Source organism: Ambystoma mexicanum, chromosome 4p (assembly GCF_040938575.1).
Source record: "Ambystoma mexicanum isolate Mex_15411 chromosome 4p, UKY_AmexF1_1, whole genome shotgun sequence".
In the NCBI taxonomy this organism is placed as follows: Eukaryota; Metazoa; Chordata; class Amphibia; order Caudata; family Ambystomatidae; genus Ambystoma; species Ambystoma mexicanum.
This window is the reverse complement of record NC_090927.1, coordinates 125643946-125657610: the sequence shown is the minus strand read 5'-3', so window position 1 is coordinate 125657610 and position 13665 is coordinate 125643946. Positions and strand designations below refer to the sequence as shown.

The 13665-nt window shown below is 48.5% G+C and overlaps 1 protein-coding gene across 9 annotated transcripts in view; it reads left to right on the top strand.

The window, feature by feature from the left end:
• MAPRE3 (microtubule associated protein RP/EB family member 3) overlaps positions 1-13665 on the top strand; it is a 1726857-nt gene that overhangs the window by 1418578 nt on the left and 294614 nt on the right. For all 9 annotated transcript variants that reach the window (XM_069605540.1, XM_069605544.1, XM_069605539.1 and 6 more), the window contains one exon: positions 6371-6525. In XM_069605540.1, the coding sequence (XP_069461641.1) occupies positions 6371-6525 (155 nt within the window). The remainder of the gene's footprint in view (positions 1-6370; positions 6526-13665) is intronic.

The following is a 13665-nucleotide window of genomic DNA, read 5'->3' as shown; positions in this document are numbered from 1 at the left end:
TAAGGAGAATCGTAAAGAGATTTGCCAGCAAAGAAAGCACGGTGTTGCACAGAATACGTTTTTACAGCCGCAAACAAGAAATCTCAGAGCCCGTTGACGATTACGTCACCAAGCTGCGGGAACTGGCGGCGCTGTGCAGTTTTGGCAACAATGCTGAGAGCCTCATCTGCGATATGTTGGTAGTCCACACAAACAGCAGGAAAGTTCAAGACAAATTCATAGTGGAGAAAGAGTTACAGCTAGAGAAAGCGATTGAAATTGCCAGAGCAGTCGAAGAAACAGCGGGAAGACGAAGAGAACTCACAGGAGCTCAGAGTTCCACCGAAATTCAAGCGGTTGCATTTCACTCGAGAAAGGAAAGACAGGCACCAGACCCGAGAGAGGGGAGAGGGGGCAAGAAAGAACCCCTAAAATGCCACAGGTGCACCAGCACGAAACACCTGGCGTTCGACAGGGAGTGCCCAGCCAGAGATAAAGAGTGCTCCATCTGCAAACGCATTGGCCAGTTTTCGATTGTGTGTCGATGGAGGAACAAGAAAGTTACCAGCATAAACACAGATCGCAACATCGAGAGAGAATCGTCCTCAGAAGAGGAGGGGTGACCCACCGTCATTATGGTAAACAGCACAAGGGCGAGAAGAGAAAAGCCCCATTGTATAATCAAAATCGACGGCCTAGAAACAAAAGTCATGGCGGACTCCGGGTCGGACCTCACCATCATACCCCTACGAACCTACAAAGAAATGGTGGGAAAAGAAAAGGTCCAAGTTCTCACTACACGACACAAACCCACAGTTTTCGGCGGGGCGTCAGTCGAACTACTGGGATATATCAATGGAAAAGTGGAGTTTAAGGGAAGAGAAACCATCACCAGAGTCTACTTCAGTCATGAAGGCCCGGGATGGGACGACCAAGACAAGCTGAAAATCAAACTGGACCCCAGCACAGAAGACCAGGTACTGTCTGTCGGCGCGAGGAGCGGGCCCATTGACAAGAGTGACTATCCAAATCTTTTCTCGGAGGAGCCGGGACACATCAAGGGCTTTGTCCATAAAATAATGCTCAAGAAGAGTGCCGTCCCAGTCAAGCATCGAGTGAGGCCAGTAACAGCAACCGCAAGAGACATGCTCAGGAATCAATTGGACAAAATGAGAGTGGAGGGTGTCGTTGAAGAAATTGAAGCGTCGGAATGGCTGAGCCAGGTCGTACTCATAAAGAAGCCCAACTCACAAGAGCTGAGAGTGTGCATTGACCTTCGCAGTTTAAACTTAGAAGTCATCACCGACAACTACCCACTACCGAGCATAAACGAACTCATTCTGTTGATGAAAGAATCCAGAATATTCCCAAAATTGGATATGAGAAACGCATACCACCAAATACAATTGCACGAAGAGTCGAAACCTCTCACAGCATTCATCACACTGTTTGGCACCTATCAGTTCACCAAGATGCCATTCGGCTTATCGTCAGCGGCATCAGCTTTCCAACGCATGATGGACGTCCTGCTACGGAAGGTCGGAAATGTTGCCTATTTTCAGGATGACATCCTCGTGTATGCAGGGGATGAACAGACACACGATGCCACACTGAGAACTGTCCTGACCAAGCTGCAAGAAGCAGGTGTGAGACTACGCCATGAAAAATGCGTATTCAAAGCGAAAGAAGTTGAGTACTTGGGGTACAAAATCTCAGAAAAAGGGATTAGTCCCAAACAAAACTTGATGCATGCCATAATTAAAGCACCGGAACCCACCAGCAAAGATGAAGTAAGATCATTTCTCGGACTGGCGTAGTATTACGCCAAATTTATCCCCAAGTTCTCAGAAACCTCGGCACCACTCCGTGACCTCCTCAAAAAAGGTTCGGAATTCTTGTGGCAAGAACCCCAAAAGAAGGCGGTCGAAAGTATAAAACGGCACATCATGGAAGCGCCGTGTTTACAGCCATTTAACCCAGAGTGGGAGACAGTCATCACCACGGATGCCAGTGCGTATGGACTAGGAGCCGTTCTAACGCAGAAGAAAGGAGACACGGAACATGTGGTAGCCTTTGCCTCGAAGGTTTTGTCCTCGGCGGAACAGAACTACTCCACCATAGAAAAGGAAATGTTGGCATGTGCATGGGCGGTAGAACATTTCAGAACATATGTGTGGGGCACGAAATTCAAATTGGTGACAGACCATAAACCCCTCATCCACATGCTCAGCCCGGGAGGCACAAAAGTGTCTACACCCAGATTGGCACGCATTGCAGCAAAACTGCAGGAGTACACGTTTGAAGTGCAGCACATCTCAGGATGGAAGAACTTGCAGGCAGACTGCATGTCGAGACTGCCAGAGGGCAAAGACAAGGCCACCACGTTTCTACAAGGGGAGTGCATCGTGGCATCCATCACTGATATAAAAGCACCTGATTACCTGGAACTCAGTGAAAAACACTGGTTGGAAGAAGACGGAAAAGACCCGACCATGGCAAAAATCCGAGACTGGATCAAGGAAGGGTGGCCCGATGAAAAAGCAATGCCAGAAGGCATGAGACCCTATTGGAAGGTGGCCGAGGAGATATCTGAAACGGACGGAATAATAATGAAAACGGACCAGATAATCCCACCCGTAGGCATGAGGAGAACCATTCTCTGCAGAGCCCATGCGGGTCACCTGGGAAACACGATGACCCGTCGCAGAGTCAGAGAGGCCTACTGGTGGCCTTCCATGGACCAAGAGATTCGCACCATGATAGAGCGGTGTCATGAGTGCCTCAATAGCGACAAAAGATTAAAAGTCAGACAGGCACCCCTAATTCCCACAGAAGTACCAGAAGCGGTGTGGTCAAAAGTGGGCATAGACTTTATAGGACCCCTGGAGGCGATGGCGCCAGAACATCAGTATGGCATAGTGCTGGTAGATTACCTATCCAAGTGGGTCGAGGCGGAGTTTGTCCCGAACATCACCACCGTGACAGTAATCGAAGTCCTCACTGAAATTTTTCAAAGGGAAGGCCTCCCCAAGGAGGTAGTGACGGACAATGGGGTACAACTTATATCACAGGACATGGAACAATTCCTGAGAAAGCACCACATAGGCCAAAAGAAAGCGGCTTTGTATCATCCCCAAGCCAATGGGCTCGTAGAGAGGGCCAACAGATTCATTAAAGGGGCCATCCAACTAGCCACAGCCTCTGGAATGGACCCACTGAAAACAACCAAGGAGGCCATAGCGGCCCACAGGCTCACTCCCAACGGGATCACGCAAATATCCCTGTTTCGAATGTTGAGAGGGAGGAGTGCAGCCTCCACGCTCATACCCCCATGGCTGTCCAAAGTAAGAGAGGATGAAGCAGTGGACATGTCAGAGGTGGTGTGGAGAATTGAAAACAGCAAGGCACGCATGAAAACATGGAGTGACCGAAGAAGAAGAACCAAGCAAGCATCAGACATGGGAAGGGGAGATTGGGTCAAAATAAGACTACCAAAAAAAGATCAAATCACAGGCTTGCGGTTCAGCAGACCCATCAAAGTGAGTCATAGGGGAACCAACCATGTTCGCACCGAAGATGGGCGCACGTGGAATCTGGAAAGAGTAGCCCTTTTTTCAGAAGAGACAAGATAGAGCGAGGACCCCAGAGAGATCACATGCGGAAGGAGGATTAGACTATGAGCGAAGGGAAGAACGCGAGCCAGAGAGGGACGACAGAGAGAGGGAAGAAACAGAGATGGGACAGAGAGAGGGAAGAAACAGAGATGGAACCGGAAACACCTAGGTCTGAACCAGAACAGGAGCAGACGGAAGTTCGCACCGGAGAAGGTGGCCGACCCAGTAGAGAGCACAGAAGACCGGTGAGATACAAAGACTATGTCTTGCAATGAACTTCCTTTGCATTACCCATGGGAGGTGTGTAGAGATATCGCGAGAGCCCCACTCTCGCGAGATCTCGCGGCCGCACCAAGACCGCGCGCGCCGCGCGCATTACGGGAGCGGCAGAGGATGCATCAGGACGTGTCCTGATGGCTCCTCCGAAATTTGGGCTTGGGGCCTGCACCACAAGGCTCCCCAGCTCCCCAGCCCTGCAGCTGTTAACAGGCACGTTGCCTGGTTGTTTTGGCACGTTTATGAGCATATGTTTGCAGCAGATGTCGCCCAGTTAATAAAGGACATTAAGCTACCCTACAGCCTCCTGTCATCGTTATAAGAGTTTACTACACTTTTCCTCTCAGGATTTGGTATGCTCTATATCACGCAGGGCTGTGCATCCTTGCTGCGTCACTCTGAAATTTTCCTTATTATAATTTTTTTTGTTCTAACAGTGCCGGGCTTCCCATATGTTTTGTTTTCTCCTCCCCTTTTTAATGTGTCCGTGCTATGGATATGGGAGGGATGTGCGCACTCTGCGGGCGCATGAAACTGCAAATGTTAACAGTGCTGGCTTCCGACGTAATTCGTTTTTCTCCTCCCCCCTTTTAAGCTTTATGAATACGGGTACTGGAGAGATGTGTGCAATATGCAGACGCAAGAAAAAAAAATCCAGTTGTTGAAGGTGCCAGGCTTCCGGTGATGTTTCTATAGTAAAAGTACTTGCGGTTCTTTGGAGGCGCGCTGATGTGCGTATAACGTGCCTGACAGCACCCTCCTGTCCGTTTCCACACTGCTCCACAGTCACTGTCTCTCCTCAGCATTTGTATTTCTCTTCACACGTATGGCTTCAGCTCCATGCGCGGTGCTGGATTGTTTCGCGCCTCACCTTGTAGCCAATGTGAGAGCCTTCTTGCTAACAAAGCACAGGGCTCTTCAAACAGAATCGGGAGGCTGGGCCCCAACAGGAAATATGAACACACAGAATGTTGTAACGATTCTTTATTTCTCACAAATTACGGTTCAATTGTCCAAACCCCAATCCCACGTGACTCCCCTACTCCCCGTCCCGAGCCCTAACCCAATGTCCCATGTCTGTTATGGCCCAAAACAGAGGCCACCCACATAATGAAATGGGAGGGGCAGTATGAGTCACGTTACAACGTGACAGTGACAATCCTGGGGTTGAGGGACGCCTGGATTAATGAGAGAATGGCCCGCAGTAGGGACAGCCTTTGGAGACCCCCGTGCCTCTTCTGAAAATAAAACACCCTTGAACTATCTTCGAAGGTTTGTGTGTTCTTAAGGCCATCTGTGAGATGTGTGAGGTCCCATTTCAAAATGATCCTGCCCGCCCTAGCTGTACAGAGATCTACCTTTGGCCGGCATTTATTCATTTACAGTTGCACACTTTTTAGTTTGTGAAGCAATGCCTGCATACTGTTTCCCGACCATGCCACTTAATTACAAAAGGTGAGAAGCGAAAGTTTATCGCGGGATAGGGTAATTGGCAGTGGTTATTGTTACAGGGGGGACTGGTCATGGGCATTGCACCAGCCCCCTGGGGTACTTCAGGACATCAGCACCTCCGAGGCCCAGTGCCTCGAGGGAGTGCCGGGGGACACTCAGTCTTAGAGGGGCAGGGCAAGCCCTTCCGGCTCATGCAGACCCTGGATGCCTCACTGGCAGGGGGACCCCATGGCAACCTGGCCTGCAGGCCCTGATATGCAGGGAGAGCCTGCATACCTCAATAAGAGAGACACAGTGTTTCGGAGTCTGCAGCAGTTAATCCCTAACGTGCCTGCCGGGCTCCCTTTTCCATCTTAAAAGGGCAATACAGTTGGGAAGGACACACCGCCTTAAAGGGGCAACACATATAGAAGGGCCACTCGGTAACAGTGGAGACCTAGCTCTGCTGGATATTGCAAGGAAAAGTCTAATGCCTCCTGCACAGGACCAGTAATTTGGGTGCTGCAAAGCGCACGTTATTGTACTGAAGTATTTGCTTTATGCAGAAACGGCCAACATAGGGACAAGAGCTCGGGGCCCGTTTCAAATGCAAGAGTTGAAAGGCCCTGCCTGGCTCCTGTCCCTGAATGGGACCATCCAATCCATGCGTTGCACAATAACCACAAACGTGTACGTTTCTCATGGACCATTCTGGAAAGTAAATTTTCTTGCAACTCTTCCAGTAAATAATGAGGAGCGGGGGCTACAGGAGTCAGGTGGCCTGGCCTGCTCAAGCACAGCGTCTGCGATGGGTCCTCGTTGCTGAGAGACACTGGAATGTAAACGTTGTTTGTTTTCGATGTTCGGTGATTTCAGCGGACTTCGTGTTAAGAGGGAGAATGTGGAGACATTGGTGGGGGAAGAAACGAGGCATTGAGGGTGAAGAAAAGAAACCCCGTGCATGCTTTTCTAATTATAAAGACAACTGAAATGCTTAGCTGAAAGAAATGTAACTTTCTAATATGTCAAACGTTTCTTTTCACTTTTCCTCTCGCACCTGCTTCCTGAAGTCCCACAGAGAACATCTCCAACAGGCCCAAAGAGCATGACGCCACAAGCACGGTTGCCAAATGTCCCTGCTGTTTCTAATCTTCGGAAAAACCTGCCCGCCACGAGGAACGGTGGCAGCGATGTGGACGCACAAATAGTCGAACTCAACCAGCAGGTAACTTCATATGAACCCTCTTTATCTCTCGCAACGTCTCGGGAAAGCTCTCATGCACAGAATGTACGCCCTTGCCTTGAACTTGTTTGCTTTGATTTATGATGCACACAAACCCCTTAAAGCTATCACTTCTACATTACATGCAGCATCCTTCCTCTGACCAATGCCCGTTTCTCTAGTTCTGGCTTTCACTTAAGCCAAAACAATTGCATTGTAATACAGATAGGAGGGAGATAGGATTTGAGGAGGAACAGCATGCTCACGTGAGGTCTATGGCTTTTTACCCACCCATTAACCACCCATGGCCATTCTAATCCATATGGCCGTTCCCACCAACTACGTGCCCACCTCTCTGCCAAATACATACGCTCGTGGGATCTCTTTAAGGTGGATTACAGTTACCAAAAGCTTTGTGTTATATAGGCTCTACTAGTTTGATTTCTAAGCAGTCTTCCAATGGCTGAATTTTACCTTTTAGTGAGGTACGGGTGTACTAGAAATGTTTTAACCAAGTGCGTCAATTGATTTATAACAGCATGCATCTCACATTTGTTCCTTGAGATGAAGTTCTGTTAAAACAAGCATTGTGTATAGATATTAGATGGGCCTTTGCCAGACACACGCATCCTTTTCCAGCTGTTACCATCTTATGGCCATTTAGTACCATTTGGCAGTACCTGACAAATATCTATCCCACGCCAAACCGGGTGGCTTTGCCAATGCAATGATTTTTGTTATGTTTTGTTTTGTTTTATTAATATTTATATAGCGTACATCAGCCCGAGGACATCGTGGCACTTGTTACAGTACAAAGCTTAGTTACATAGTCATGAGCAATATATATACAATGTTACAATAAAGTTATATTACATTTCTGATTATATTACAATATACATGGCATGAGTAGAGGAGGCAGTCGTGGTACTAGTTAAGGAAGGTGGTCTTGAGGTTGTTGCGGAAGGCAGAGATGGAGGTTTCAGCTCTAGTTGATTGTTAGATTGACAGTGAGATCTTGGAGGACTCGAGCTTTTCTTTGTTTTTGGTGGTAATTCAGCCTATGCGCACTATTAACTTTTAGTGTACTTTGTTTTCTTTTTTTTGTTTTTCAATCTGTGTTGCTGAGCTTTTAAAGACATTTCGAGAGGCCCAGTCAAAAGAATCATTGGCTGTCATTTGCCAAGTGCAGCCTTAAAAGCCCCAATAACCTCCATGCATGACTAAAGGGCAGCAATACAGCTTGCACCATTGCACATGACGATGATCATTAACAGGCACTGGCAAAGCCAATAGTGTTGACTTTTGCTGTTGTTTGTTTTTTTATATTTGTTGGTATGCATTTATGTATGCACCTTTTACAGCATACTACGTAGGCCCATAACATGCCTTTGATCGATGTACCATCCAGTATGGCATATAATAATAATGTTAAAATACACCTACAATCTCCAAATTACCCTTGGATATAAACCGTTCCCAACCGAGTAGTGTAATCCTTCCCAACCCATTTACTTCAAGTCAAAAAGATAGAACAGAAAGATAGACATATGGAGAGGAACATTGTGACTAAGAGACTGTGCCTGAAAAACAGTCTAACTAGGAAGATGGGCTAGTTCGAAGGAGTAGGGGGCAGTATTAGAATGAGGGAGAAGGACTGGGATGAAGGAGAAGGACTAGAACAAAGAAAAAGCATCAGAGAGAAGAAGGGCTAGAGTGAAGGAGGACTAGGATGAAATAGAAGGACTAGGACAAAGTTTCTACTAGGATGAAGGAGAAAGGCATCAATGAGAGGGAAAGACAGGATGAGGGAGAAGGAGAAGGACCAAGATGAAGTGGAAGTACCAGGACCAAAGAGAATGACTAGGATTAAGGAGAAGGATTAAAGCTTAGACAAAGGATGGGGAAGAAAGAGGAAGGGCTATGGAAAAGAGAGGAAGGACAAAAAAGAAGCATTAGGATAAAGGAGAAGGAGAAAGACTAGGATGATGAGGGATAGGAGGAAAAAGTAGCATTAGAATGAAAGAAAAAGACTAGGGCTATTATGAAAGAAAGACTAGGTGGAAGGAGAAGGCATAGGACACATGAGAAGGACTAGAATGCAAGAGAAGAAGTACTAGAAAAAAGGAGTAGTACGCAGGACAAGGAGAGGAAGGACTAGGATGAAGAGTGTCAAGTAGGAAGAAGAACTAGAACTAAGCAGAATAACTAGTGTCTCACAGAAGTTTACAAGATGGTTAACCTGTTAGTTTAACCCCATTGGGGTGCTTTTGTGGTTATTTAGCAATAACATTGAAGATGGGCTTTGTGTGTTCAATTGTTCACTAACGGAGAGTGTGGGCCCTGGACCAGGACATTTTTGCCTTTCGCAGAGATGAACTTGTAGGTAATGCAAACTTCCCAATGGCTTTCAGACAATATTGTTTTTAAAGTTATTCTATGGGTCCAGTGAGGCAGTTTTGGACTTTCTGCTTCATCAAAACTTTTTAGACTTTTTAAATTTGTCTAATGCCCAGGGCTGGTCAGAAAGAGCTACGTACGAACCTAGCCAGTATTTTGCCCACCTCTACATCCTGCTCAGCATTGTATTTCTCCTCTAATCCTGGTTTTCTCTCACCCGAGTGTGCGTTTGGAGAAACGATGATTTTTGGGAAATGTTTTATCATCAGGTTATGTCAGATTGTACCTGGGTAAGATTCGGCATCCTTTTAGTAACTCTTTATTATGACAAGGCTTGGCCATTATATTACTGATAACACTGCCTGGGGTGCTTCTGTCCGAGATGATGCTTATTCATCCCTAAATATGATAAAGCCCTACAGTAAATAACACAATATTGAGTCAAAAACAAAGACGGTCCAAACAAAGAGTGCACAATATCAGGTATTGTATGCCAAAATAAAGTGAAAAAACAAAGCGTGCACAATATCAAGTACTGCATGCCAAACTAAAATGTGCACAAAACAAATAATTGGTTTGGGTGGTGCTGTAGCAGTGGGCTGGGAGTGGGCGACCCCCGAAAAAGCTGTGGAAGGGGTGCTATGTTCAAATATTGGGCAAAAGGCAAATGTATAGAGCCACAATGAAATCAGTATGGCTGGTATTTTGCATCAATATATTGAATAGAAAATCGATATTTCAGTTTTCTTCTTTTGACGTCGATATTTAAGTGCTCTTTACTTAGTTCTGGGATTTGATGGCAAGGAACCACCCCCCATAAATAGCGTACAATCCTGCGAAATGTGCATTTATATAAAGAAATATCATCTGAAGCACTGTTCCATAATCTGCTAAAAGGTGATAATTGTCCACACTCAAATATCCAAGAAGCCGTTTCCTGAAACCCTGTCCTGGAATTGCAAATTCTTCAAGTACAAATGCTGCCAGCTCTGGGAGCTCAGCATCACAAAGTCCGAAGCAGATAAACCTTAATGCCACAATCATTAGCTCAGCATCCAATGAGGCCTGCCTTAGGCTTCTGAACAGGCTGGGTATAGCTTTGTCACTTTATGTCCAGGCATGAATGGTTTACAGTGCGTGCACGGACTGGCAAATGAAATGCACCACACTTTAAGTTTGTACCTGGGGCTGGCAATTTAGGCCACCATTGGGAGTGCTAGTTTCGAGCAGACACCTGGGGAACTTGTGCGCACCACACAGTTGGTGGTCATGGGTTGAAATCACATTATACTCCTATGTCCCATCCCCTTTCCTCCATACTTATGGGACATTCCTACGTCCTGTGGGACGGGACCGGAGCACTTTGTAAAAAGCATCCCAAAATTTTGCAAACATTTTTAGTCCTTCCTCTCTTTCTGCACGGGGCCCAGCATGTGACTGTAACCCTGCCCATCTCGGCTCCGCATCGCCCATCAGTCCTTTTCTCCGCTCGTTCGGGACTGGACGCACTTGCATCCGCAGAAGATTTTCTTCCCTTTTTTCCTCTCTGGCTCTCGCTACCGATCGTGTACTAGTCTGTCTATGTCGTTTAAACTAGACTTTCCAGATTATTCATCGTGTCACCGACGCTTTGCGAGGGCGTACCCCCATCCTCTTTGTCTCGAGTGTTTGGGTCCGGACCACCGTTGGGACTCCTGTTTTTACTGTGATTCCCTTTCGGTCCGGGCACTTCAGCGTCGGTTGGAGCGCTGGGAGGAGGTATTTCGACGTGCCCCTCCCTTGCATTTTCAAGCTTTTATCGATGAAAATAAGAAACGCCCAGTAAGTTCTTTACTTTTTAGAGCACCCTGGCCGGGAGATACTTTTCCGGGCTCTTCCCGAGCCGGGAGGAGCGTTAGTCGCTCTGTCACCGGGGGATTGCCCTGAGGTGCCTTCTGGGCATACAAATTGTACCAGAGTTTTCTCCAAGGGTCTCCGTAAGAGGCCTGTGGATACCAGAGTACACTCCGAGGCCCCTCCTGAGGGGACGGCTTGCAGACCCAATTCTACTGAGTCGCGTGGGATACCAGAGCTTGCTCTGAGGCCTCTTTATCGGCTACCCTCAAAAATAAAACCGGGGTGCGCCCCGAGGCCTTGGTTGGGCTTGGTATTACCGAACGGATGTTCGAGGCCCGCGCTTCTAAGGCTGTTACCGGACCTGGGTCCGAGGTCCCTCGTACAGAGGCTAAAGTTACCAACATTTCTGAGAGGCCTGGCAAGGCCTTATTGGTGAAAGTTGTTTCTCACCATTCCCGCTCTTGTGGCTACGCCAGAATTGTTGAGGGGGCAAAGAAGGAAAGTTCTTCCTTTACCGGCAGTGCCGAGATCCTTCCTGAGAAGGCTAATTTGGCTATTGATATGTCGCAGAAACATTCCAGGCCTCATAGTACCGGCTCTGCAGAGGTCCTTACGTAAAGGCAAAAGTTAAGACCCCTGATCCATCGACGGGGACCCCTGCCTCACTTCCTCACGTGCCGCAGTTCGACTCAGTTAATAGCAAAATGGCGGCCGTTCCTGCCACGACCACAGCGGGCATTTTGGGCGCTTCCCCTACAACTATGCCATCAGCCTCAGATGTAGGGCTTGGTTCTGTGGGTGAACATAAAATTCCTTGTGCGCATCCTTTTCGCCTAGTTTACGACTGGAATGCTCGGATGCCCCTTCCGCACAATGTTTCGTTGCCTGTGGGGTTGGCACCTTGATTTTTGTGGACACTTCGGGGGGATGGGCCTGTGTGGTAACCCTGCCCGTTGCGTCCCTGGAATTATCCTCCTCATGAGAGGCCTCCTCCGGTAGCTTCAAAACAGTCCCCGGAGGACGCTTTTTTTGGCAAATTTCAGACACTCATGCGTACCGCCCTCTTGAGGGAATATTTCAAGGGGCTTTTTAGGGAGATATGCCCACCGGCGCCTCCGGCTCCACCCGTTCCTCCGGTGGCTCCGTCGGCGCCGCCCTTGCCTACGGTGCCTCCCCCGACCCTTCCGCCATTGCCCTCATTGTCCCCTGTGGACAAGGCAGTGCCTGACACGGTTCAGCAGGATCCTGACCTGTCGGATGAGGCGCAGGGCGATCAGGACGAAGAGGACCTGCCCCGCTCTATTAGAGCTTTTCATGACCAGGTACTGGGCATGATGTGCTTTTTAGATGTTCCGGTACCCAAGGCACCCGCTCCGCAGGAGGGTGTGCTTTCTGGGTCGTTCACCCTGTCTCCTTTGGAGCGTACTGGCCTGTTCTTGCAGGAGGACGTTTTGGCTGAGGTGCGTAGGGTCTTCGAAAAGCCAGACTCTGGACTTTTCGTCAATAAGAAAATTGACGCGCAATACAGGCTGCATTCTTCGGAAGAGGTGGCCCTGTCGTCTTGTCCGCCCCCCTCCTCCACAGTGGTGGCTGCGGACACTTTGCAGTCCAGGCCTGAAGCATCCTCTTCCACGACGGCTACTCAGGTTCTGGGCAAGGAGGACAAGCTCCTCGACTCCCTTGTGAGGAAGATTTTCGCTAACTCGGCCTTGCAGCTGCGGCAGGGCAATGCAGAACTAGTGTTAGCGGGGGCAAATATGAGGATGTGGAAAGGTCTGTCGGAGTTCGAGGAGTTCATTCCAGTCGAGAAGCTGGAGGACTTTAAGGCGGGATTGTCCGATGCCAGGGTCTTGGCCCATGATCTGCTGGAGGCTGCGGCTCACCACTTAGACACTTCGGCTTGGGGCCTTATGCTGGGAGTTGATACCTCCCAACAGGCGTGGTTGCATGCCACCAAATTTTCAAAGAGGTGCAGGACGAGATGTTGGACCTTCCGTTTGACGGTGTTCTAACTTGTTGGGTCCGACTTGATGGTCGTGCAGTTATAAAATGCCTCCGTCCCCAAGTACCGCTCGAGCAGAATAAAAACACTGCCCGAGCAATCTTTGAGGCCACAGGAAGGAGTGTTGTCGTCAGCCTGGTATTGAGAACGCCGGAAGGACCCCTGAGTGCTGTAAGGCAAAAGGTTATAATCAGGAATATACTCTATAATGGCAATGGGCAATTGATAGAAAGAGTTAAACAAGATGCAGTGACACCAGCTTACCTAATAGAGATGGAATGTAGGTAGAAAACCTACGCAGGGAAATCCACGGCAAGCTGGAATGATGTAATAGGCACTCCTTCCCAGTACCTCGTGGAGTGTGGCAAGATATGTAGCAAGGCTTGAAGCAATCCGAAGGTTGCAAAACAGAAGGGCAATCCAAGAGCAAGTCCAGAGTATAACAGGGGTCGGATGTCCAGAAAATCAGAGAGCACGCCAAAATCCAAGGGTAATCCAATAGCAAATCCGAAAAGAGTTCCAAGGTCGAAGCAAACAAGAGCAAGGGTAATGCGTGACAGTCCTCCGTAGATGTTGAAGTAGCTGCGAAGCAAAGAGTCTTGTTTGCCGGCTTCTTTTGAAGGGGCGAGTGGTATCACGTGACGTATCACGTGACTGCTCGCGTACGTTGCATGGAGCGCAACGTGGCCAGCGATTGGAGCTGCCGGCACTTCCTGGTATTCTGACGTTGCCGGCTGTGCAAGAGGCGCCATGGCAGACGCCAACGCGGAAAAGGGCGAAACGAGGCAGATCCGCCCAACATGGTATTCCGCCTGCCGTGTTTTCCCTGCTGGTGGTGCGAATGGGAAATACTACGGCGCGAGGCGCCTGAGGAGGAGAGGTGTGAAGAGGGAAAGGTCGTGTGAGAG